This window comes from Callionymus lyra, chromosome 13 (assembly GCF_982586985.1).
Source record: "Callionymus lyra chromosome 13, fCalLyr1.hap1.1, whole genome shotgun sequence".
NCBI classification, from domain to species: domain Eukaryota; kingdom Metazoa; phylum Chordata; class Actinopteri; order Syngnathiformes; family Callionymidae; genus Callionymus; species Callionymus lyra.
Window position 1 is genome coordinate 5,794,516 of NC_141830.1, and position 26,405 is coordinate 5,820,920.

General features: G+C 38.1%; 2 protein-coding genes across 3 annotated transcripts in view; both read right to left on the reverse strand.

The window, feature by feature from the left end:
• Positions 1-20,574, reverse strand: part of dyrk1b (dual-specificity tyrosine-(Y)-phosphorylation regulated kinase 1B) — a 34,769-nt gene extending 14,195 nt beyond the window's left edge. Inside the window, exon 1 of one of the 2 annotated variants that reach the window (XM_087804939.1) lies at positions 20,005-20,574. Coding sequence is in view for 1 of the 2 variants with exons in the window: in XM_087804937.1 (XP_087661063.1) it covers positions 2,484-2,586 (103 nt within the window). In the remaining variant the exon portion in view is untranslated. Of the gene's footprint in view, positions 1-2,483; positions 4,225-20,004 lie in introns of those variants that run through there. The other variant, XM_087804937.1, reaches the window with a different exon arrangement.
• A 533-nt stretch (positions 20,575-21,107) lies between these two features.
• On the reverse strand, positions 21,108-25,818 carry fbl (fibrillarin rRNA 2'-O-methyltransferase). Its single transcript, XM_087806253.1, has 9 exons — positions 25,707-25,818; positions 24,886-25,026; positions 24,619-24,762; positions 24,370-24,464; positions 24,109-24,279; positions 23,112-23,244; positions 22,720-22,832; positions 22,398-22,543; positions 21,108-21,464 (listed from the first exon to the last, which is right to left on the reverse strand). The coding sequence occupies exons 1-9, from the start codon at positions 25,714-25,716 to the stop codon at positions 21,440-21,442; spliced, it is 978 nt and encodes a 325-aa protein (XP_087662379.1). The 5' UTR covers positions 25,717-25,818; the 3' UTR covers positions 21,108-21,439.
• Between the last annotated feature and the right edge of the window lie 587 nt (positions 25,819-26,405).

A 26,405-nucleotide genomic window follows, 5' to 3' on the forward strand; every position in this document is an offset into this window, starting at 1 on the left:
AATGAAGGTAAAGATTAACTATGTGGTTAGAGTCAGGTCTTCTTGATACTGGGGAAGAAAACAGAGCTGCGATGAAATCAAGGGTAGATAAAGGCTGACACACTCACAAGTGGTGCCTGTTTAAACCAGAATCCACTCACAGTACACATTCAACAAGAGTCAATGAGAACATCAATACCACAGAAGACTGATACTTTCGGTGATTAGACACAAATAATGAACTGGAATGGCAACATTGGACGGATCAATCTAAAGGCAAATAAAGTTGTGTTTCATTTTTGGACGGTGCAGGTAGACAGTCAATCAAACCAGCCTGGGGTTTTTACACCAAAGGGTGGCAGTATTATTGAGACATTAAATGTATAAATTGGTGCAATTATGGCCAACACTCAGGTGTTTTGTCAGATCTTCAGTCACACTCATCAGAAGATCACGCCAAAAAGCAGCTCTGACAATGTCGCAAAAATTGTTGTGTTTTTATACATAGGCAAACAATTGTCGAAGTACTAGAGGCCAATGTAGTAGCAACGACTGAAGGTAAGGACATTACAAAGGTGGTACATCAAATGTTTCCCGAACTGCTTGGATACAGAACAAAAGAAAAGTCAGGGAGCATTATGGTCTGGTGCTAATGGGAATATTATCTTTCATAAAAATCATTATAGTCTCAAAGTGAAATTCATATATACTCAATCTTTTGCAGTCGTCAGTCAGTTCGAACCTAAAATGCAATTTAATATAATGATTTGACTTCAACAATTGTTGGTCAGATTGTCACTAAATGTGTGCACCTTATACAGTGGGAGATTTGAGGGGTACAGGGGTATTTAAATGTTGTATAATGTCACAGTTGGTGGTAGGGATTAATTAAGTCTAGTGCTAAGAAAGCTTCTGCAAGGTGCTTTCAAATATCTTTACAACTTAAACATGCACGATTTTATTTTTTACATTACATGAATGCTGATTTAATTAAGACATAAAATGAGAATCTAAATATAAAAAACACAAAACAATTAAAGCAAACTGTATTGCATCATATGGTGGTTTCATACTCAATGTAATGCTTTCTCTTATCAAGATCTCACTCTAGCTAAAGTATGATCTAAATTAATGTAAACATGTTCTCATGTTAAGTGTGGGAATCACATGAGCAGTTAACGGTCCTGTATGAAACCAACAATGTTGTAGCATATACACCATTGAATATCCATCTATAATACAACTTAAAGAGTGACCAAAAAATAAAACATGTCTTCCAAGAGTGTACCATCCACTGACAACCAACTTAAACAGATAAGGTTGATTTAAATAGAAATGTGACTTATTTAGATAACAATTTAAGCACAATTCATGTTCCAAACATGAGTAAAAACACAAAGATAGGCAGGTTAAGTATTACAGCATATTCATTTGATCATAAACTTTAAAAAAAACAACTAATATCTCAAGTATCATTTAACTTCAAAACAGAGAGTGGGTAAGCAACCCTGAAAGATATCTCAGACAAGTGACTCTTGGATCACAGCTTTAACTCTGCTGCTGTCAATCATGTGACAGGTGCTCCAAACACCTTCGCTGCCGAAAAACCAGTTCATCTAAAAGTCACAAGAATGCAAATAAATTAATAAAAATGAAATGCCTGCCAATGCAACCAACTGACCACTGCTTAAACTCTGTGTACCCAAAACATACCAGTGGAGATGAGAGTCTTTAAAACAATCTTAACACTGTAAGATAATGTTTCATTTAAGTTTGAATTAATTTAACTAAACTTACCAGAAGAAAACCTCCATTACAAAAGGGATTTTACCAACTATATAATATTTAGTACCCAAGTAGTTACTGTAGCATATAATGTAAAGACAGTCTGCTCTAGCTCGAAATACTCAGAACGTGCAGAATTTTTCAAAAGTCGTCGAAAATACAGTGATGGGTCACAAGGTGCCAATAACATTTGAAAGACCATTCATGGCCTTTGCCTAAAACACATTTATACTGAGTTTTAGTTATCATATGTTAATAGGATCATCAAGTATGATCAAACTATGAATTAACTTTTATATTTTATTGGAACTTGAAACCTCTGTGTGAGCAAAACTGAACTATATGGTCTTCATACAAGTATATTACACATTTTGAGCAGAAATAAATCATGACTAACTGGCCGAAGAGTCCTCTCTTAACTTGATGTGTGTAATAATAACACTGTGACTCTGACATTCTATCCAGCAGCTGTGTGTCCCTGTGTGATGGACCAGAACCAGCAAACGGTCAGAATGAGGTAGAGCAAATTGCATTTAGGTCACACTGACACATGAGGACCAAGGAGTCTCAAGCGAAGTTGCAACTGCCACAGAGGCCTCAGAGGCTTATGAAGATGGTCGCAAAATGATAAACTTGACCTCACTCACATTTACTTAAAATCAACAAATATGGAAGCAGATATTTGGGTTTGACCCGTGTGTGTGTGTTTGAGTACTGACTCTTGTTTTTGCGGAGCAATGCTGAGGCAATCCAGGGTTCGGACTGGACCATCCTGCAGGGGGGCACTGGCTTGTCCTCCACGGATGTTGATGTGATCACCATGGAAACTCTTGGGTAGTAGGTCAATCCAGCGGGGAAACACTAGTCAATTAAATGCTTCGACAGGTGGGTAGCATTTGATAAGTGAAAAGGTAAGCGTCTTTAGGTGTGAATTTAATCCCAGAGTTCAATATGAAAATGTGAATAATTCTTGAAATGGTGTGGTAAACCAGCCAACCAATCAAAAGGCACCGTCTTCTCTGTCTTTTCCTCTCTTCCGTCTTTTGTAACTGTGGTTTCTAAGGCAATCCACTGGCGTACAGGCAGCTTGTCTCTCTGAAGTAAAAAATATAAATGTACCCTCAGACGAGTTACACTATAGATATAGACTTTTCATTCTACATATATACTCTGTTTCTTGGGGTTAGGGAATTATAGAATATTTGGTTAGTTTGTTATTGTTAATTTCTGTGTGGTGGAAGTTTGTACTGCTCCAGACTGCTGGTGACCTTTTAGGTAGTCAAAAGTAGATCTCGCACTTAATGTGTTTGACTTATTGTGTTTTCTACGAGTTAAAACAGCAAACCAAACTAGCTTATTCACGTTTCTGGGGAGGGATTAACCTAAAGTGCACAGCATAACGTTCTCTAGCCATATTGTGGTTGTATTAAAGACTGGAATGTCTCTGTCAAGCACAACCTTTTTTATAGTGAAGCCCAGCTAGGTTTCCAAGAGCTAGTAAGACTTAATGCCCAGATATCAATACCACGTCCGCCAACTCAAGGGTAGACCCTGATCTAGCCGGGTTCGCCCAGCATGCTGGTCGCTGGGCCAAGCTGAGCTGAGCAAAGGTACTGTGATGGAAGGGTGGAAGAGAAAGAGGTGGAGGGGGAGTTGGGTTTCCAGCTGCCCACTTTTACCCCATCCCTCGATCCAAAAATAGGTCCAATTTACTGGTGCTTTCTGGAAGGACTGGACGCGGGATGAAGCGGGGCAGTGTTGAGAGACGTCTCAGAGATGTCTCAGATTAATCCAGTGACAAAAACACAGAGGACCCCTCCACTGACAGAGGCTGTGATCCCCCTCTTCACCCTCCAACAGCGGACGCTGGAAGTGCGATGGAGAAAAGCCCCTTTAAGCGGCCAGACAACAAAGTAATCCCCATATACACCACAACGACGACGATCTGTCACAACAAGCAGTTGCGCAAAGAAAAAGAAAAAAGTCTTGTTCGATATGTCCAGTTCTCAGGAGGGGGTAGTAGTTCCGCTCAAAAAAAAAGTTCCTTCAACTCGATATCCAGAAACGTGGAGACGGTTTGTAAAGATCCGGTGTCAGGGCTTCAACGCTTCCTGTGTTGTCGACGCGCCAGACGAGCAGCGTGTGTTATATATTCCCAAAACTCTCCACGATACAGTCCTTTTTGTTTTTACCAAACTCCTGGACGCCCCTGAGGTAAACGACACACAAACAGTGGGATCGAAAGCGAACCTTCTGAGTCAAACTTGTCCAGCTCCCGGTAAGTTCCTCCGCTCGCTGTCAGATGGATCGCCTGTGGACGCACTTCCTCTTCCCTTCGCTTCCGCTAACCTTCTTCTCACCTGCTGTCCGTTTCTTTAGCCTGTCGCTGAATGCGGGGAGTTTTCAATTCCTTCATGGTGGAAACCTTCACTGGGGCGATCTCGGATCATGGTTCTCGCCCGTTTCGCTTTCCGTCGCTTCCCCGTTATACAGAATCCGTGCCGCGCTCCCACCCTGCGAGGGGGACCGTACCATGTTGTTGGGACAGGGGGTCGCAGCCGGACCCGTCTGGTGCAGCCTCCGCGCCACTACATTTAAATCACACTTTGTGTAATAAAACACACTTGAAGCAACATCCTCAGACACATTTACACACACTTTAGTGAAAAGATCCTTGTTGAAAAGACGACTTCGTTCAACGACACACTGTGAGCTAACAGAGTAGCAACCATCCCTCCGTCCACAGTGGTCTGTCCCAAACAGACCTCTCCTGTCCTGTCCATTTATAGTAACAACGGGATATATATACTGGAACACTATACACACATATATAGTCAAGCTTTCCTTTAATTATCATTATACACTGATAAATAAGTCGTACAATTATACAGTATTCCCATTACAGAATGTCCATAATACATGCTCTGACCTCATTTAATACCTGTTAAACTGCAATATTTACCTTCAAACTTGAACTTTTATACTCAATAAAAACATGTTTTCAATTTATTGGATAGTATACAGCAACTTTAAAACGATTAAATTAATGATATCGCTTTTTTTATTGTTTGAAAGTGATCTTCATTACAACACAATCAGAATATTTCATATAACTTTTAAATTATGACATTTAAACATAAGAGGTAAATATAACACTATTTTACTAGTGATTTATCAACACATTAAATCCAGTCAAACTTTTACTCAGGAGCGTGTATGGAGGAAACATAAATAGAACGTGTATAAATATATTTAGTTTCACTAAAAATCCCTAATGAAACAAACAAAGGGTCTTTTCTTTCATTGAGTCTATTTAAATGTTTCAACTTGTGTTTGCCTGAGAGCAGCCTCTCCCTTACACAGCACTCGCTCTAAACACTCTGTTGCTACCCGACGCCACGGCAGCCGCGCTCCCATTGGCCACATAAACGCTCGTCTCGAGCCGCGATTGGCCGAGAGGCCCGGTGGGCGTGGCGCTTTTGGCTTGGTTTCCCAGTGTCTTATCCAACGGCGCGATGCAGGAATGACGCGGAAATAGTTTGAAGATGTCAGGTAGAAATGGAGCAAGAGAGAGAGGAGGAGGGTGAGGGGCGAGGGCTCCAGGGCGGGTAGCGATGGAGCCGGAGGAGGGGGAGAGAGAGCAGGGCAAAGGGCCACCATATGCACATGGTCACTCGAGTGACTATACAGACTTCCCTCCCTGAACAGCCGAAGCTAAAAGTTGTTCCTGTTGCTGTCCCAGCATTCCGGCTAAATCAGGCACAATGCTGCCTGGGAACAGCTCAGCACACAAACAGTGTCATAAACCAGCTGACGGCCTGCTCGGCTTAAAGGGAAATTCACCCACAAAAACTAGACTGAAATGACTTCTAGAAAAATGGGGCCAACCTTAGTTGTTTACTCTTAGCAGACCATCTGTGTGAATCCTCATCGTTCATCGGTGACATAAAAAGGTGAAACTAAGTCCTGATGAAATGAAGTACATGTACAACTTTTAGAAAACATTATAATGCTTATCCTTTGACACAATTATCATGTTGTCCATATTCATGCTTGAAAGAAGGAATTGTTTTTACATTTTGAACAAACAATGTGACTTAAGTGGATATTGTGCTGAACAGAGAAATGTAAACACCAATTAGTCCACATGAAAACTATGCTATTTCTGTCTCTTTTTTATGCATCTTTTCACATGACAAAAAAAGTGCACAGTAATTATGCAGCATCCAGATAAAACAACTGAATAATGTAGTACATATGCTGTACCTGTATGTGGCATTGTAACTCTTTTTTAACAAAGAAACTGGCATGAAGCGTGCACATAAAAGAGCTTGCATACACACAATAGCAGCAGCATGGACAAGATGTGCAGATTTTTTTAAAATGGAATATGTTTAGTTCTTTTAAATTATTTAGGTTTCACAAAATAAAAGTTTTCTAACAATAGATATACTTGTTTTTCTGACTAGTGCATGTTGAGCAATGATTCCTTTCTGCTGATAATGTAAGAATAGGCAAAAGTTTGTGTTTATATTAACAATCAACGTTTGCTGTAATTTTCAGTTGTTGTTGTAAAGTTACAGTTTTGTAAATGCAGTAAAAGAGAGGCAGGGCTCTGATATCATTGTATGAAAAGACTGTTGTTCAGGAGGAAAACCTTTTATTTCAAAATATAAAGAATATGACTTCAATTGAATTACAGTCTACATGGCAAGAGTTAATGTATAATGATTTCAAGTAAATTGAAACTATCAACATTTTACACATCTTGTCTATTGATTTGGCCAATTGTGAGTGTTTGTTTTTATTTTACAGAATTGTTTTGGTAAGTTGGTTAGATGGATATCAATTTTTTTCTGAACACACAGTTGTTGATGAAAGCAATAATTAATAACCATACAAAACCATTGGAGTCAATTGCTTAATACTTACACATCTATTTATAAAACATATTTATAGAATATTCTCAGAAATAAAAACAAGCTTCCACAAACAAATCTTAGAAATTCATTAAACCTGTAATATTTTGGACGTTATTAACCATTAAGAGGTGTTTCTTTGCCTCCAAATAATTATTATCTATCAAACTATTCGACACAGAGAGAAATGTTTGAATGACCTACTTTTATTGTAATAAATATATATACAAGTATTTTAATCAATGACACAAAAAGCACTTTTTTAAGAAACAATATTAATATTCCCATACATTTCTCAGGAATTATACATAAGCCATCATTAGTTTTAACTTTCATATTGCTTTTGAATTCTTTCCAAATTAAAGTGAGGTATACCTTTGATAACTGATATTATGTTATATAAAATAGCCATGTTCAGTTCGAATGAATCCACCAGAAAACCTTTAAGAAATGTCCAAACAATAAATAAATAATTTCCCCACAGATTAAACCACCTTTTATTTCTCTCAATTTATAGAAAAATCACAACAAACTAAAATTATCCTCCATTTATTACAATTCGGTAAAGATTTGTTCCCACGGTTTACATTTATTTCTGTACATTAACACCTATGCAACAAGCTTCTTTTACCTTTGGAACTTTGTTACATAAAACACCAACAGTCAATATGTAATTATGATTTATTTAAGATTAAAAAAGAACATTTATTTTTGTATCGCTGTACATTTCTTTTAATTATAGTTACATGTTGCTTTTTTCTTTAAGTTCTTTGCAGAAGTACTAATGTATCCATACATGTCGAGAGCATGGAGATGTTCTGCTGGTGATACAGGATATTACGCAGGCAGAAATAGAGCCAATTAAAAAGGGATTAATACAGGCTGTGGACTCGTCAGGTTCGGGCTTCTCGCCATTTCTTTTTAAACGCACGGTCGTAGCATCTATGGCGAGGTGTCTAAGCCCGACTAGTTTGTGAAGGACTGATATATGGAGTTATATTGTATAACGGTGGAGGAGAAAACTCAGTGTTTCTGTGGCACGAAGCACCAGACAGTCGAGATCGCAGCAGCAGAAGCGGGGAGGCAAGCAGACTCCGAGACTCACGTGCCTTGCAGCAAAATTCCACCCGGCAACTATACGCTGTACCATGGCAACAGCTCTGCCATTGGTCCCCGGTGCGTTTTCAAGTGACCAATGGGATGGCCAGCCGCGGGTGATGCTTGTTGCTAGGTAAACACGATGCAGAGGAAAGATAGAGGAGCAGAATTACCATGCCGCTACTGCAGGGTGCTTTCAGAGCGGAGCGAAGGACTCCTTCACACCCGGAGATACCCTCCTCCTGCTCGGCACTTGGCGGAGCCAGAGAGACGAAAACAAAACGGGGATGACACAGGCAAAGAGGAATAAAATGTAGGCCTAGTTTCAATTCACGGGCCATGTTCCTGCCCGTTCATTTGCTTATGTATTCACGTCGACGGCAGCCATGTATGAGCAGCCATTGGTTGAACCAGGATGTGAGTTTTAACAGTTATTTTATTTATTCTATACATTATCATTTTTACTCCTGAACCCAGAGAGTCAAATATAGAAATGACTACAATATTTACATGAATGACTATTCCAAAAAATGGAGCCGTTTTTTTTTTAGTGTTTAAAGCACTTTTTGATTTGGGGAGTACCACTTAAATTGGGGTTCAAGTCCTACCCTTTTGCGAAAGATAGACAAGGACACTCTACTGACTCCTTCAAGAAACATCTTAAGACGTTTCTATTTGTTCAGGCTTTTCCTTGATTTTCTGGAACTCCTGTTGTGTTATCAGTTTAATCTTGGCCTTTAAAGTATATACTTTATTGAATTTTGTTTTGATTGTTTAAGCGCTTTGTGACCCTGGTCTGGAAAAACGTTATACAAATAAAAATTACTTACTTACTTACTTACAATCCACTGGAAAATTACACCAAGACCCGTGGAGGGCATTACACCTGGGGTGGTAGAGTGGAAGATGTGTAATTTTTTTTTGTTTTTACCTGAGCCATTATGACAACCCACCTAGTCCAGCGAATCGGGTCCGAGCCCTCGGACGTTCCTATTACATCCAAGCAGCGTTTGCAAATGGCTGCTACGTTCGGAGGCGTGAGCAGGTGCTCAATAAGTTGGAGAACACACAGCGACCAGGACGCTCACACAAAAAGCCATCGACCCAGCAAAGACGGGTCTCGTGAGCAAGTAATGACATTAAAAAAAAATACAAGAAAGAACATAAACCCGAAAATTAAATTCGGTCCGCATTGTTAGCATAACTCCGACATTAACCCATGGCATTGGTCAGTGGTCAAAAACAGAGAAGCACATCAGCTGAAGGGGCTTTAGGAGGCAAATGAGAAGAAGAAGCCACAGTATTGTGACCGTATGGCGGAATGCAAAAAGAGAGATTGGGGTTCAAAACATACGTAGTGGAAGTCACTAGTCGCTCCTGAGAGACATTGGCTTCTCTTCAAATAAAGTCAAGATAAGATTCACTTTGGCTGGAAGAAAGTGATGATAGTTGAGAAAGGCAAAAGGCCACTTGTTTGCTTCAGTATTAAATTGGGAACAGTAGGGAACCAACCTTGCGTTCCCCTCCAACATCCAGAGATGTTCTGACAGCACAAACCAACTACTAACAATTGTAATTCTTATTTTTTGTTTTCTGTTTTTTCATTTTTGCAATTGCAAGAATGGCAAAAGATGTGTTGAGATTTTTTAGCTGGCTCACCAAATTGATCAGGGCTATCTTTATATGTTACCAATGGGAATAACAATACCATTATTCAATATGACTGATATAATTATTATTCATTTATCAATTATATGAAAAAAAGTTAATTTATGTGGGATATTAGCACAAATGGAGCACTGCTTTTCACTACTTTTAGGCCTAGTCTACATTAAACATATTTTAATCCAATGTTTTAGTAGTGCTAGTGCTAGCAAGTAAAAATAACTTGAATGAAGATCATAAGCAGACCTTAAATGATAGTTATACATGAATTACTAGTTATTTAAAGATGTTTTACAGCCTAATTAAAATGCAAAAATGGGGTATCAATAGAGGACTTTAAAATCAATGTTTTGTATGAAGTAATTGTAAATGCTTTATTCTACTCACACATGACACCAACACTAGTATCACTTCATATATTCAAATACTAATTTTTCATTTTAATTTACATCATTATTATCAAACATATGATATGTCCCACCATTAAACAAGGAATTTAATACATCAATCACATCAATTTACATTGGACTACGGCATATTTGTAAATTCTTCAGTCCACTGTCAACAAACTGGAGCAGATGACGTGGCAACCGAAGCAATAATATGTAATATAAATGTATATAAATTGAGTTAACACTAATACGGTCTTTCTCTTCAACTCTTTCAACAAGGTAGCACTTAATTCATGCCTAATTCTTACTATTCATTTTTTAAAGGATCAATGTTAAGATCATTCTAAACGTCAGCACATCATTCACTTTAAGTCGCAGCTGTAATTTCGACATTCGAGCCGGGAGTTGCATATTTATGTAAGAAATTAAAAATAGTTTATTAGCAAATTTCTATGAAATCTGTCGCACAGTACAGGAAGAGGTTTTAAAATGAATCTATTACAACTTTACACAATACGCACTCTATTATATTCTGAGTTGTTCAAACATTACGGAAAACGTATTTCCCTTAATTTAAATAAACTTAAAAATGGTAAATACTTTCGAGGTCATGAAATATTCAGTAAAACAAATGATGTCAAAAGAATGTGGGATTTGTTAGCAAAGATTATCCAAACCCTGACACGACTCTATTGAAGATAAAGTTGTGTCAAGGACCAATGACACCTTTAAATCTCCAGCAGAAACTGAAAGGTTGGTTATTTAGTCTTTCAAGACTTATGACGCATGAAAGAGTTAAAGGATATCTTTTGCTTTTAAGGATGCGCGGATACAGAATCAGAAACTTATTATTGTTAGAGTTGTAAACACAACCTATGTTTTTTTGTGGTGTTGGTACAGAATAAAAGAATGAAATAACAACACACAAAATAGGAAATTGAAAAACAACATTATCATGACGGTAGAAGTCTGAGACTATGTATGTTTATTTAGTATCATTTGTACATATCTCATCAGCTGTTCCATATTGTTGTGTTACTTTGGCTATCATCTCTGCTATCAAGGTGGTGTCTGAGCAGCTATCATTTCAGTCTGGCTTCTGCAAACATCAGTCTACAGAGACAGTCTTACTGAAAGTGTCCAGTGACATCATGATGTTGGTTGATTCGGGTCAATACACTGTTCTGGTTCTCTTGGATCTGTTCTTAGCCTTTGACACAGTTGATCACCAGATCCTGCTGAGAAGACTGTGGGATGAAGTGGTTCTCATCATACCTTTCTGGGAGTAATTTCAGTGTTTTTGCTAATCAAATAAGGTCTGAATCAGCGGATCTGTTGTGCTGTGAGTCCTTCAAGGTCCTGTTTTGGGTCCTTTATTATTTTTGCTGTACTTGATTCCCCTTGGTAAAATCATTCAGAGATTTCCTGATGTTTCTTACCACATTTTTGCCGATGACATCCATCTCTACTGCTCTTTTGATCCAACTGAGCCCCAGAGGCTGAACAGCTTAGTCAATTGTTTGCTAGAAATCAAACAATGGCTGAGTGAAAACACTTTGCAGCTAAATGTGGACAAAACGGAAACTGTGGTTATTGCACCTGATGATATGGTTCCAGGGTTGAGTCAGTACTTGGGTGACTTAGGTCGGTCTGTCAAACTGAGCCTGAGAAACCTAGGTGATGTCTCTAGTTCAACACTGCAGAAAACTGACCTGAAACTGTTTCCTTCAACTGAGAAAAATCTCTGAATTTAGAAAATTATGTCACAACACGATCTGGAGCTTATAATCCATGCGTTTGTGTCTTCTCGTCTAGACTATTGTTAGAGTTTATTTTCGTGTCCAAACAAGAAGGAGCTGTCTCGCCTACAGTTAACACAACACTCTGCAGCGAGAATTCTGACCCGCTCAAGTAGAAGAACTCACATTTCCCTGGTCCTTAAAACACTTGTCACACTGGCTGCCAGTTTCTTTCAGGAACAATTTTAAAATTCTGGTTCTTACTTTCAGATCTATTCATGGTCAGGCTCCTCCTTCCATCAGTGATCTGATCCAGCCGTACACCCCATCTCGGGCTCTGAGGTCTGTGGATCAGAATCTACTGATGGTTCCTGAACACGCTTCAGGTCCAGAGGAGAGAAATCCTTCCAGGCTGTTGCTCCTAAGCTTTGGAACAACCTTCTAATTTTTGTTATTAATTTTATTTCACAAAAATGTAAATTTCTACTGCATATAAGGAATGCATACATTTTTTTAAATGTATATCCATTACAAAACCACCCAGCAATGACCATTTTGGGGCAGTATTCAAATGTAATGATGGTGCATCTCAATAACACATGTGCAAAGTTCATAATGGGTTATGTTACCTTATTTACCCACCACCCACTGGACTACTACACTTATCTTAACTTTTTAAATCACCCAAGCCTTTGTAAAGATGTCAGTTAAAAAAAACATTTTTCAAGACAGCACACAATGGTACAGTGACTTAAGTTTGCAATAATAATTATTAATAATAACACATTTTTGTGTTTGAAATTTAGTTTTGCCAGGTAAAAAGGCAATAATAATATTGTGTATTGTTATTAATCTATTAAATCCTGTGTCACAGGGACAAATGTTATAGTGAGCATGCAAGATTGGTGTACGCTTTAAAGGTGACCAAGAATCCCCCCGAAAATTGACATTTCTAAAATGAGTGCTTGTTGCTGGGTGGGACAGTGGAGTATTGTGGTTTCATGTAACTTGTTTTCCCCTCTCTTTTGACAGCAGTTTTTCCTTGCAGGATCAGTTGGTATCCAGTTTAGTTCCCATTTAAATGTATTTGAATGACATATATTTACAATTAAGAAACATATTCACCAAAAAGTGTTGATTGCTGATTTAAACTAGCTATTTTCACATCCGCGATCTCTGCGTTCTCCTCTGTACAGGCATCCGATGTTATACTTGGGTACGCAGTCCTAATCTATTATTTGAATAAATAAATCAAAATTGCATTTTGAATATCTGTTAGCAATATTTGACTATTGTACATTCTTTCAATCAATATACTGCAATTTATCAAAAAACACAGAACAAGATACCAAAAGATAATCTTTAAATTAATTTGATGCATGCCAGAAAAAGTATTTCTTAGAATACCTACAAAGGTGTATGCTTATATACTATCGATTTTCATTAAACACAAATGTCTTTCTTCTTAGTTGAACTTCCCCAGCATCTTCTGTCGTTGCTTATATTTAAGCTTTCTGTGTATATTCCTAAGGCAGCAATACATGACCACTCAGAGTACTGACATTGCTACATTGTTTTGAATGGTTTTAAGTGTGATTATTTTACAACCCTAGATTATAGAGTTGAGTTTCTATGTGAACAAAGCCTAAACAGAGAAAAGTAAGACATAGCAGAAACCATTCAGATCTCTCTCTTTCTTAACTGAGGTTATTTAATCTACACAAAATCTATGCTATAAGGAAACCCGTTCTTGTTAATGAACCCATTCCATTTGAAATAAAGAGGGAAACATTTCAGTAACATATTTCCCACAACATGTTTTTCCCCTAAGACTACTTGAAGAGTTTTAGTAACATTGTCCATAGTCTAGGTGTTCCTCTCTCTCTAGTGGTTTATAGCCTATGCAATTTGTTTGTTTCTTTCCAATGTTTTTATTTTGGGGCTTTGTTTAATATAACTTTTTCTGATAATACTGGGACAGAGAAGGCTGAAAAGCAATTGTAAAAATAGATGGCAATAAACGGTGATCTTAACGTTAAAATTAGTCATTTAGGTTATTCAAATGTAGTTCAATGCACCCATTTAATCTGTAATCATTCATTTGGATTTACTGAATTATTGCACAGAGATAATCTGAACACAATGTTTCAACAGCAGGTAAAAAACATCCAAGTCACGTAAAGTTTATTAAAACTGAACCCTGGTGCCAATATTAGAATCATCCCTGTTAAAGTAGGGAGGTTCAAATGGGTCAAACTTCTGCAATTACAGCTTGTCCACAAAATAACAAACACATACACCCACCCGAACAAACCCACCAGATAGTGTGTGAGCGAGGGAAGAGAAGAGAGCAGAAGAGTGTGTGTGCATTCATACATATGTATAAATATATATACACAGCTCCTGTTGCCAGGCGAGACGTAGCTGAGTTCAGTGTAAGTACCAGAAATAGATTACCAGTAAGGACAGGTGGAGGGGCCAACCATGCAACAACCCCTTCTGAACTACCACACACACACACACACACACACACACACACACACACACACACACGCACACACACGCACACACACACATTGAGAGACCTTAGGTCAGTCAGAGCGTGAAGTCATAGAGGATGAGGGACAGTCCCACAGGAGATATCTAATAAATATGGTATATATGATTAGGACATGAACATTTTTTTTATGTTCAACTTTATGCTTATTTATCTGCACATGTTTTGAAAAGCACTCAATCTAATCTCCTGACTCACTCTACTGACAGTGTGTGTCTGTATGAGTTATGTCACAGGTCACATTATAGGACATTAACCTACCGGTAGTTATCTACACTATTTAGGTCCATATTTCACTGAAAAAAAGAGGGCAGATAGGGTTACACTATAGTAGGGTAACACACCTCAAATTAATTAAATAATAATCAAATCTTTTAACCCTTTAAAGAGAAAGCAAAACTGCAAATGCATCCCCAATGTGTTCATATGTAGGCTGATTTTTCTTTTAATTTGAATTATAATTAATTTAATTATTTTTCTCCTCATTCACTTTGTAACTTAAAAGATGCCACAATAAGTACATGCATTAAATATACAGTAAACAAAAAGTGTATATTCCACATATTCTATTGATCAGTTAGTTTTCAAGATGTAACTACTATCAACACATGCTAACAGAGAAACTGTAAACATTGTTGTTTTTATTACTCAGCAGGTTGTAGAAGGTAATCTATGGTGAACTCTCAGAATAAGGAGTTTCAAAGTACTTCTCACATTTCACTCACTACTCACTACTATTAAAATAGGTCTGAATGCTTCAGTGGCTTTCCTTAAAGATGCACATTTGCACTTTTACATTTCAAAAGGACTTATTTACATGTTTCAAATGTTGAGGTTGGAAATCTTGAGACCTACAGGGTATTCGAGTACCAAACAAACATTGATTATTAAGAATTATTGTTTTGCCATTAGTAACCCACAATACACTATTACTGCACCTTTAATAACATTCAGTTGCTGAATTACCTTACTCTTTATAAGTTAAAAAAAAAAGAACAATATGCGGTAGTAGAAGTAGGAGAATGTTAGAACTTGAGTGCAATGACAAGTGCAAGTTAACTAAATTATGAGCAAGAACACCAGAGAGTAGGACAATGATAAAGTGTGATTATTAAGAGAAAACAGATGATCACATGACTGGCCTGTACTTTGTATCATCATGCTATCGAAAAAAAAATGAAGAAGAAAACATGGCACAAATTACAGCTTTGTCAATTAAAAAGGTTCAACAGTACGAGGATCCACCTGGACCTGTTAAAGCCGCTGCAACTTTGCATTACACATTAAATTAGTCAACTTATACTGGACACTTCCAAATACCATATTTCATTAAACACATATTGTTATTGACCTTTATCTTACTAATGCATTTACTTGTATTATTAAAAGAGCAGTTCAGTATGTTCCACCAATACTTTCGACAGTTCAGTTAGTAAACCTCCATTGCTTACGTCAGGGATGAAGTCTAGGGTGATATTTGATGTCAAGCGATGTCGAGCGTTAACTATACTGTAAACTGAAATACTCACTGCATTAACAGGGCTCGTATATTTGACATCAAATTATAGAGAAATTAAGAGTTTTCACAATTTGGAGCCGTTTGATATGGACATGTGTGACAAAGCATAGGATTGTATGTATAAATACCAACACAAAAGATTTGGGTGCTGCTATAACCAATGACTTGCGAGTCTTAATCAACATTTGTTCTATTAAGAATGCAAAACGCTCAGATAAACAATGTTTTGCAAAGTACCTAACCCAAGACAAAAATGGGTGATCATTGTTGTCCTAAAACATTCATCTGTTGGATTTCCCTATTCAACTTCTATTTTCTCTTTCAATTAACCTGTTATTCAGTGCAATGGAAAAACAGTTTTATTTTCATCAAATCAAAACAAATCTATAAATGAATTATATACAATGAGACCACTAGTTACAGCCCCTAGTATAGCCAAATGTTCTTTATCTTTGCTGCCAGAACGTAACTCCTGTTCCTCTTAAGTAAAGTGTAACTGCTTCAAACGGGAATGAAACACCTCAACAAGCTGCTTTCTATGTATCTAAGCTCTGTGACTAGTGTTTGGGGTCAAACTCAATAACAACATAAAACAAATGGGATTAGGTCATTATATATATATATATATTTCAAGGATAGAACTTTACAAAATAACAAAATCCACAATCAATAATTTTGCGAGTGATAATGGTTCAATTTGTTTTCTTATTAATTTGCAAATAAACAACAAAAACCTACAAGTAGTACACAATTAACCAGTGCTTATGAGCCACCTTCAAGTATATAAAAACCGTAAGGTTTTTACAATTTCTTTGCCTTTCAATGATTTCTCAGCGTGCAGTCTGTGACTTCCCTGCATCTGGTGAGTGCCATCCAACTACAACTGGAAATGAAAAAAGGAAAATGTAGGTTTATTTTAAAAAAAAAACATGACCTTGGTGACCCACAGTATCATCACAGCATCTCATAATGTCACATTACGTTAACTAGCAACGTAATGTAACGTGATATAACCATAGCTGTATGAAGTGAGTTGCTGTAGTGAGTCTCTCGCTTAAATAACAGAACATGTCAGTTTTTAGTTAAACCGGCATAAGTTATAGCAAACATAAATTCACTCACCTTGAACTCTTAAAACAAGTTGGGATGTCTTTCAAGTGTTTGACGAGTTTGGAAGTGTTTCCGGTTTATGGGGGTTAATAATAATTACCCCACAATCATCTGCCTTGAATCTAAAGTATTTCCAAATGCGACTCATCGATGCGATTTATCAATAAGACAAGGTGTCTTGTTTTCCCTCGAAAAAGCCATTGTAATGAAGACAACAAAAGTGCACATGTATATACCTGCCCTGTCAGTTCCAAGAACTTGCCTATTCAGAACATTAAGGGCCACTAATTTCAACTTTCAAATGTTAAAGTCTGCCTCTCCTAGATGCAGTAAATCCATAATCATGATGAGGTTTTGACGTCATTACTTTATTAAGTTCTCCCCTGTCTTGAATCTCGGCGAACGAGAGGTAACGAGAGTGAAGCCCATTATGACGTAATAAGTGTCTTCAATCCTCCTCCTGCCAGCTGTAATCATGCTACGTTCTCACAACACGTCACTTTGAGATGTAGACTTAGCCGATGACACTGCGTGACAAACATCAATGTTTGACCAATCGCAGCAGAGTGGGTGTGGTTATGGTAAACAAGATTTTATCTCCAGAAAAGCAAAGCTCTTTCAGAGGGCGGGGCTTAAGCACGTTTTCTAAAGTCAACAATGTATTTAAAAGAAAGTTTTGTACAAACAGACACATACTGATGAGTACAGTAGATATATATATACTTTATTAGATAGATAGACTTTATTAATTAAAAGTCTATCTATCTATTGTACTACTAAGGTACCAAAACAAGCTGGCATTTTTTGTGCGTTGGTACAAAACAGGTACTGCAGTATGGGTTCTTGTGACCTATTATTATTTGTTGAAGCGGCACACACATCACTGACGAATGTGGATGTTGAATCAACACAATTTTACAGAAAATAACTTACCCTAGAGTTGCTTGCTATGCTCTTATTTTGAAAAATATTTGTGAGGCAGTGAGTGAGGAGTATGTTTTATATGAACTACCATTCAAAAATATAATTAGGAATGCTAAAAGATATTGTGCAATTCAAAGACAAAAATTGTTGTGTATTTTTATTCAATAAAAACAATTGCTGTTAATCTCTTCAAAGACAAATGTGAGGCGATGGAGGTGAGTGGTAAGTAGATGGTTGTTATGGCTTTATTTTAATCAGGTGTCATTGTGAGCAAATCTATTTTTCTAGTTAGACTCGATTTGTAAAAACCAATACAAATATATTGATTAATAACTTGAAAAAAAAGAATAATTAATGTCTATCTTTTCTGCTAAATAAACATGGAATATTATTTTTGTGTTATGATCTGGTTTGTTCTTCTTTAATAAAAGTCTGAAATCTAAATAAAGAAAAAGGACATAACTTTGGCATGTTCCCATTAACTTCTTTCTTATAATATAATACTGCAAAAAAAAGAACAAAAATCTGTCGGATTAAAAATGTTGCCTCTAGACAAGTCATGTCCAAATTTGGCCCAGGGGGGCCAATTACAGCCTAAGATAATGCTTCATTTGACCAGGACCTCGGTTGTGAAACATGGCTTAGAAGCACAATCAAAGAAAGAATTTAAAGTATACACCATTTTCTATAGGTTTGCATTCAATTCCCACTAAAAAGCCATGTCTAAATTAAACAGAGTAACATGTTTAGCTGTTAGCTAGTGAAAAATCCTGCAATTTTATACCATGTTAAATAACCTTCACAAAACATCAAGATAACCAGCATAAGTCTAGATTCCACACACGCATTGGTAAGTCTGATGGTTAAACAAGGCCCTGGTTTAGATTTTAAAGATGCTTCATTCAAAAACACAACACCAGGTAAAAATGATTTAGGAACACCATCCTTTCTAAAATTGTTTAAAATGCACGAAGAACTGGAGGGTTTACGAACTCGGATTAAAATTTCCCAATAATCTATTTTCAACGATGAAGACTGTATGGAGTGAAATACACTATCAAGCTGAACATTTAGCCAAATATAAGACTTTCTAATGACAGATGTTAATCTGGATTTCATGAGCCAAATCTTTCAGGAAAAACGTTCATACATTACAACCAATTACTTTATATTTATTATTGTAACATTGCAACTTCAACATAGGTTTCTATTTGAGCATTAGTTTCCTGATGTCATGACCACCACTAAGTAAGTAATACATCACAAAGCGCTTGTCCACAATCCAATACCTACAAATTTAAAAAAAAATGTGCAGCATGATCTAAGGTTGATTCCAGAAACCCAGGGATATAAACCGATTGTCTGGGTAATAATAATCTAAGGTGAGTCATATTTGAAGCCTTAAACAAAGATGTATATCACAAGCATGTTCTTTCCACAGAGGTGTTCAGTCATGGCTCAGCCAGGAGGCCCAAAAGGTACATTCATCCCCCAGCAGCTGAGTGTTCTCCTCCGTGTACTCCGGGCAGGGAAGGGGCTGTGGCTGCTGCGGTAGGTACAGCTAGCGTTAGCAGCCCTAGCAGATGAACTGCTGCGGAGCTACAGAGGACAGACCGGGGGGGGGGGGGGGGGTGGCTCGCTGCCATCGATGCACAGAAGTCAAACTGGGGAAAATGACCAGCTCTGGCTATATTGAAACATCTTGTATCTGCTGCCTCCAGACCCCTCTGTTCCTCAACCCTCCTCCCGTCAGTGTCGTGCGTTAACTTGAGTCAGGTCGCAGCAGCAGCGGATCCTGAAACTTGCCTGGATACACGCACACGTTCACGCACGGCATCAGATTCTGGACCAGTACTCTTGCATTTAAAACCTCGCAATAAGATGAACGACCAGACTATGGTCCTCACACATTCACACCTGAGAAGCTCAGAGGTATATATATATATATATATATATATATATATATATATATAGTTGGTCCTGAAGAAGAAATGATTCATATATTTAAAAAAAAGGGGTGGAAGTCCAGCATCATCCCCGCCTTGGATACACCATCGATCACAAGAACCGGTTCCATCTTTAAATGTGATTCATTTTTTAAAACAAGGATCTTCATCCAATATAGCGGCAAAAAAAGAATTAGCATCGCGAGGCCGGTGACAGGGGCGAAAACTGACAGCACGATGTGACATGTTACCCCGAAAAAAAAGCCACGGATTTATTGACACTCCCGACGAAACAATTGTTGGGGAGCAAAAATGAATCCATTGGAAGAATAATCGAACGAGACCAAGAACGATCGGCTATTTTTTCTTACCTCAGGCGGTATGAAGAACCGAGTTCCGCGTAGCAGCCATGTTCAGAACCCCTCTCTCCCTCCGTCCACGCGAACAGAGCCCCCTCCCCCGGGTCACTGGTCCCTCTTCCACAGCAGGAATCCAAAATTAAAACACCCGTTGGAGGCGGTTTACCGTTAGAATCCCGGTAAGGCGACTACACTCCCGGTCGGAAGGCGTTTATTCGTCGGTGCTCCGTCGGAGTGGGATCGGCGGGGACCGATCATCTAGCCGTGCCTTCGGGGAGGTGGGCAGCCTGCTGCCTGAACCATGGTACCCGAGACTCCCCCCTTTTTTTCGCTACTTCAACTAAACGACTGCCACGATAACAAGAATCATAAAAAACAAAAGTCACCTTAACTTAAAGCTCCTTTAGTTTTCCCCCCCATTAATTGAAATTTAAGCTTGCGCTAGCCGGTTAGCATTCGGCTAACATGCATTAGATGTTCAATAAAACAATGGAATCTGGGGGAAAAGACAGTCTAAAGACAGCGGTTCTCTTCTAAGAACTAACTGGGATACGCCGGATTAAACCAGCAGAAGCACCGACTAGCTGGTGGTAGTTTAGCAGAAGCAGGGCTACAGCTAGTTCGTCAGTGGCCCCTCCGTGATGGTAATATCGGTCAGAGTAGAGGGGCTGCATAGAGGGCGCACTCCCGACGACTGGCGAGCACGGCCCGGCGCGTTCCTGACATTCCCCACAAAATGGCTGCCAAAACAAATTTAGCGCGGATAGTTACGGGGAAAAAAACTTCAGTTTCTGCAGATTTCGCCGATAAACGAAAAACATTCCAACTTTATATTAAAGACTTCTTAAGTTGACATGTGAAGAGCTGAGGGTTATTCTTAACCGCAGCCGAGTAAACTAAACGTTTGACCAAAGGCGACCGATTTAGAGCATCTAATTTTTATGATTTAATGACAAAAATCATCTATACTGTATAGTTATTTGGGTTTGTCCAAATAAGCATTACATTTCAAAGACAAGTCTTTTGCAAGTCAATCCCAGTGAGAAACTTTTCTCAGCATAAACATTTCATGTTTCCCCCTTTTTGTTGTTAAAAAGTCTGTAAAATAAACCAAGTCAGAGATCAAAACATTTAATAAAACAAAGTCACCAGTCATATGAATCAAAATATCGAAGGTTCTAATATCTTGATGCTAGAAGGTTGATCCCCGGGTATTTTGGTGTATACGGTCAAAGATGCAGCTCCAAAACATATTTACAAAAAGGTGCCCGAACCTTTACACAGTCAAAAAAGGGGCAAAGCAATGTCTGATTATTTGACAATAACCAAATGCGATACTCCATCTTGGACATGGACAGTTTTCAGTGTGAATATGAACAGAAAGAAATGACTTAATAAAAAGTTAATCATAGAAAAAAGGTAAATGTTCTTCCGACTGGCTCCAAAACTATTTCTTCTGCTTTTGTGGAGGTCTGAGGAAAAAAAGGAAAAGCGTGTTAAAAATTAAGCATATTGTAACAAGCAAACAGATTAACAATATATTAGTTAAGAGCAGAAATGCAAAATAAAAAAAAATCTTTTAGCGGAAAGGACAAACACATTTTACACTTTTTCTCTGGGCTCAATAAAGAAAATCAACTAGTGTTTTAACCAACCATAAAACAAAAAAAACTATTAACTGCACTGGAAACTGCATAGAGTTTCTAAATAAGTTAGGTTAGAAAAATATCCTATTTTCCCCTGCATAACAACTAAGTTTTCACTTATTCCTGTTCTATGCTGTGGTGTGATTGGGAGGTGTGGGGGTGTCAAAAGGTTGATCAGGAGGGTTGGCATGAAGCTGGACTCACTGCTACTCCCATGATGCAACACTCAAGACTCAGGGACTCATTCATTCCTCGTGCTATTAGATTGTATAATTCTGAGTTTGGGGGCAGGAGTGGAGCGAAAGGATGATTCTCATGTTTATCTTTGTATCCTTTGTTATTTTTCTTTTATCTATGTTCTTTATCTTTATGCTTAGATCGTGTAATCTTGCATTTTCTTTTTATAGAAACTTTGTTCTTGTGCGATCTATCGTCTGTGTTGCTGTGTGCCGACTGGAAAAACAATTTCCCGAAGGAGACCTCCAGTGGGATCAATAAAGTTTTATCTATATCTATTAATGCTTATAAACCGGCAACACTTCTAAGCAAACCAACCACCTTTGCCACCTCTATATCCAAGACGTGGCACGTTATCTCAAAATTTCCCTAGTCAGTCAAAGTATGCATATGTATTTTTACATACACAAGCCCTTCAAAATGTGGTTATGTTCAAGTGGAAACTAATTTTTTGGGGATATGCAATTTAAAAAATGGAAATGCAAGTTTTATGATCGTAATAAATAAAAGCATTAGACATACCTGTATATGCCAACTACGACAGCATGGTCCCTCTCATAGGGCTCAAGTGTCAGCTGCTCCTGGGGCTTCATGTTCTCAGAACTCATCTTCTTCACTTCGGCAGCGAACACTGCCTCTGGAGCAGCTGTCGAGTCAATACAGTTTGCCTGTAGTCAGAAGAAAAAAGGTTCATTAGTCAATTAACTTCAGGGGAAATGTTTTTGTATTCAAAGCTAGCAGATGCTAAATAATTCACCACATCTTAACTTAATTAGTTTATTTTTTCCAGCCAAGTTGTGTGAGCATGTAACACATAAGGACCACATTTTTTATGTCTTCTAACCTTAATGGAAATGACGAAGTGTCCACCATTTTTCAAAAAGTTATGCGCATTCAAGGCAACGATCCTGGTCTGGTCAGGCTGAGCAACATCTGCAAAGATCACATCCACCATTCCTGCAGAAAAGAAAGGGGTCGTCAAATCCCATGCTTCAGGATCAGCAGCACAAAAGTTTGCCTAAAGTCTACAGGTTTATACTTTTAGTATTTACAAATCGTAAAAAAAATAAAAAGTTTGTTTAAGAGGGAGGTCATACAGTCAATATAATGAAAAATGTACACTATCATTAACTCGTCCACAATGGATTATTTATAAAGAAAACTATCAAATAAAATCTCCAATTCATTTCACCTATATGAATATATACGTGACTAGGCAAAAATGCGACAACGTACCAACCAACATTCTGTATTTGTGTGGGTGGCGCGCATCTTCAATGATGGGTATGATGTTCGTGCGCTTCTTGGCCACATTCAGGAGATCGCGACCCGATCTGTGAGAAAACTCTACAGCGTAGACCAATCCTTCCTAGAAAACAGAAAAGCTTAGTTTAGTGGCAGCAAGAGTACAACACAAATTATATAGCTGCAACGTTTAGTGCCAATTTTCTGGGCAGAAATGTATCATTTAATGATTCATTGTGACTTGATCGATCTTAAAGTAAATTGTGAGGCAAGTTGTAGTCTTTAACTCTCCATTGGTGATATGCAAAAACTAGTGGTCATATGCTCAGTAGTCTTCAAACACTTTGCTGGGGATCGTACCTTTCTTCAAAGCATTTGATAACAGAAGATACATTTAATTTCTGTTGTAACCATTACAACTGTCTGGATGTGGTTTTAGTTCTAAAAAGACAGACCTTTTTCCAAACTCATATTACATGTCAAAGGGCCAGTCGGTCCAGTTCACTAAAACTTTTTTAGTAAACTAGAGTAAAACACAAACTCTATATAGGACCAACCTTGTTTGCACTTCTCTTGCTGATTAAGGAAAATGTTGACTTATTTTTATGCACTTATCGTCAGTTTTCTGCAGGACATGCCTCTCCAGTTTTGTCGTTTTTTTAATCTGTAAGCCAGCCCGTGAAAATATTGCAGAAATTAAACCAGACCGCAGTGCAAAAGCGTTGGGGAACACTGTTGTATCAGACTATGGGTGATGTTTTGAGGTTTTAAGTTAATTTATCGCCATGGTTTCTGAATGTCCTTTTCCAAATGCTAGTAGAGTGAAGACATCTGTGTCCATGCATGCAGTTTTTTTTTTAAAGGAGAGTGGTGAAGACATGACAAAACCTGCTTCATGTACACACAAAACCATCAACTGCAACAAACGTATCCTTGAAAACTGCAATTATACCATTGATTATGTTTGAAATAAAATTAAAAGACTCACAGGCCCAACAATATCAGACACATGGGAGACTGTGGTCCCGGAGGCTGCACCAAGATACATGACTTTTGCCCCTGGTTTGATGTGAATCTGGTCCACTCCACCCAGAATAGCTGCTGCCAACTTGGACCGGAACGGATTCCAAGCCCTGTACTCAATTTTCGTTTCACCTTCCTGCAACAAGATAACGTTTTAGAACACTATGACAACAACTTACACAACAGCATTGGCAAATTTCAGAGACATTGATCTGAATTCACAAACCTCAACACTGATCCTCTTCTCTCCATACACAGACTCTCCCACAACCATGTTCCTCGTCACCAGTGCATCCTCTCTACCTCTGGAGATGAACACGCCTGAGCAGGAAGATAAATTCAATGATGGTCAGTAAAAATATTTTCACTTCATTTTACAAGTCACTTTATTGCCACCAAGACGTCATACATCAACACTATGGGTCTTTTGTGTAACCCAACGCATGCATGAAGTAAAATATTATGAAATATTCACCTTCATGTCTGTGTGGCTCAACCAGGACTTTTTTCCCTGCACCAAAACCTCCCCTGCCACCTCGACCTGCACCCCTTCCTCTTGGCGCTCCTCTGCCACCTCCACGTCCTCGAAATCCACCACCTTCGGGTGACCGGAATCCTCCTGAAATAAAGTTGTTACAATGAGTCAGTAAAGGAAATTTCAAGTCAAAATCATTACGAAGAAAACATGCAAAGACAAAAGTTTTGTACCACATAAAATACTTCCAAAATGTTACATTCTTACCTCTTCCTCTGAATCCACCGCCTCCTCGATCACCAAATCCTCCTCGACTACCTCCACGGTCTCCTCCCCGACCACCGAATCCTCCCCGGCCACGGTCTCCTCCACGACCACCGAATCCTCCACCACCACGGGGACTGAACCCTGGCAACAGAGAAAGAAACTCAAAACATTTGGAAGACAAAGTTGCTACTGAAAGTACTTTTGTTTGTTCACTCATTGAAGCTGAATGTTCTTTAAAGTAGTATTTTTTTACTTTGCTCATATTAGTTTAACCGTGATCAAGTATTCTAATGAAATATCTGAAAAAAGTATATACAGACCTAATGTTAATGAAGCAAGTGGACTTAAGGTTTTCATCGGTTACCAAACTTTTACTTCCGTTGTTGTCCACATGTCTGCTATGACACGTGGAAATCAGTAAAATATAGTTACTACCTCGAAGTATTGATTTGATGTTCACCTCTTGTAAATACTCCATACATTCAGTATTAATCAGGAAAACTATTAAAAACATCTCAAAACTTTAATGTAAACTTTGTGTTTTCTCTCCAGCTGCTCAACACGTGGTCACAGCAAAATGAACAGACATCTCCGCGTTATTAAGATTTCACCAAACAATTACCCTTTTAATTAAAACGGAACAATAACGAAGGATTTTGCGACGTTTAAAGCGTCGACAAGTGTTAAAGCGTTTTTTGACTCAGGCCACATGTGTACGAGCAGGCCAGAGAATCAAGAAAACTGGAATAACTTCGAAAATATCAGTTACAGACATGAAAAAGGCAACACATATTTTAAAACATATGAATATATATATCTACCTGGTCTCATCGTCTCAGAATTTGACGGGTTTTTTGGAGAATGTCTGCTGATGTGTGTTCGCTGCTGCGTTCTTACTGCTCTCGACGAGACTGGAGCACGCGTGGGACAGTTCGCTCTTCTTCTTTAGGATGGAGCGCAACTTCTACCAGACCGCGCTCTATCGCCACCTAACGACGCGGAATGGAATGATTTCATAAACGGTAGCAATAACTCTTCACAATTCGTGAAGAGTAAGTAAGTTCGTTTTATTTCTACAGCGCATTTCACAGACCAGGGTCACAAGGCGCGTAAACAACATTTTATTTATTTATCAATAAAGTTCTACCTAACCTAAAAATAAAAAATCCCGAAGGAGACCTCCTGAAGAATCAATAAAGTTATACCTAACCTAACCTTACCTAATAAAATAATACATGGTTAAAATAAATTGATTTATTTGTGCACGCTTATTTTCTTAATTTTCTTAGCGGCTGCTGTATTTGTCACTTAGTTTGTCTTTGTGCTTTTAAAGCATGCGTTTTAACTTCGTATTGTTTTTTTTTTATTGTTTGTGCCTAACCTTGAATAGCCCTGGAAGTTAAAATCAGAATTTTAAAATTGATCCTGATTTTTCTGACTTTACAGATTTTCCTCAGTCGAAGTTTCAGTTTTGTCCACATTTAGCGTTTTCACTGACATTTGTATAATAGTCGAAATAT

What these genes read in the sequence shown, in the direction of transcription:
- fbl (XM_087806253.1), bottom strand. An exon ending in TGAGCCACACAGACATGAAG is followed by an intron (nt 24,465 to 24,618) that starts GTGAATATTTCA and finishes CTTCCTGCTCAG; the next exon opens with GCGTGTTCATCTCCAGAGGT. An exon ending in ACTTCGTCATTTCCATTAAG is followed by an intron (nt 22,544 to 22,719) that starts GTTAGAAGACAT and finishes TTCTGACTACAG; the next exon opens with GCAAACTGTATTGACTCGAC.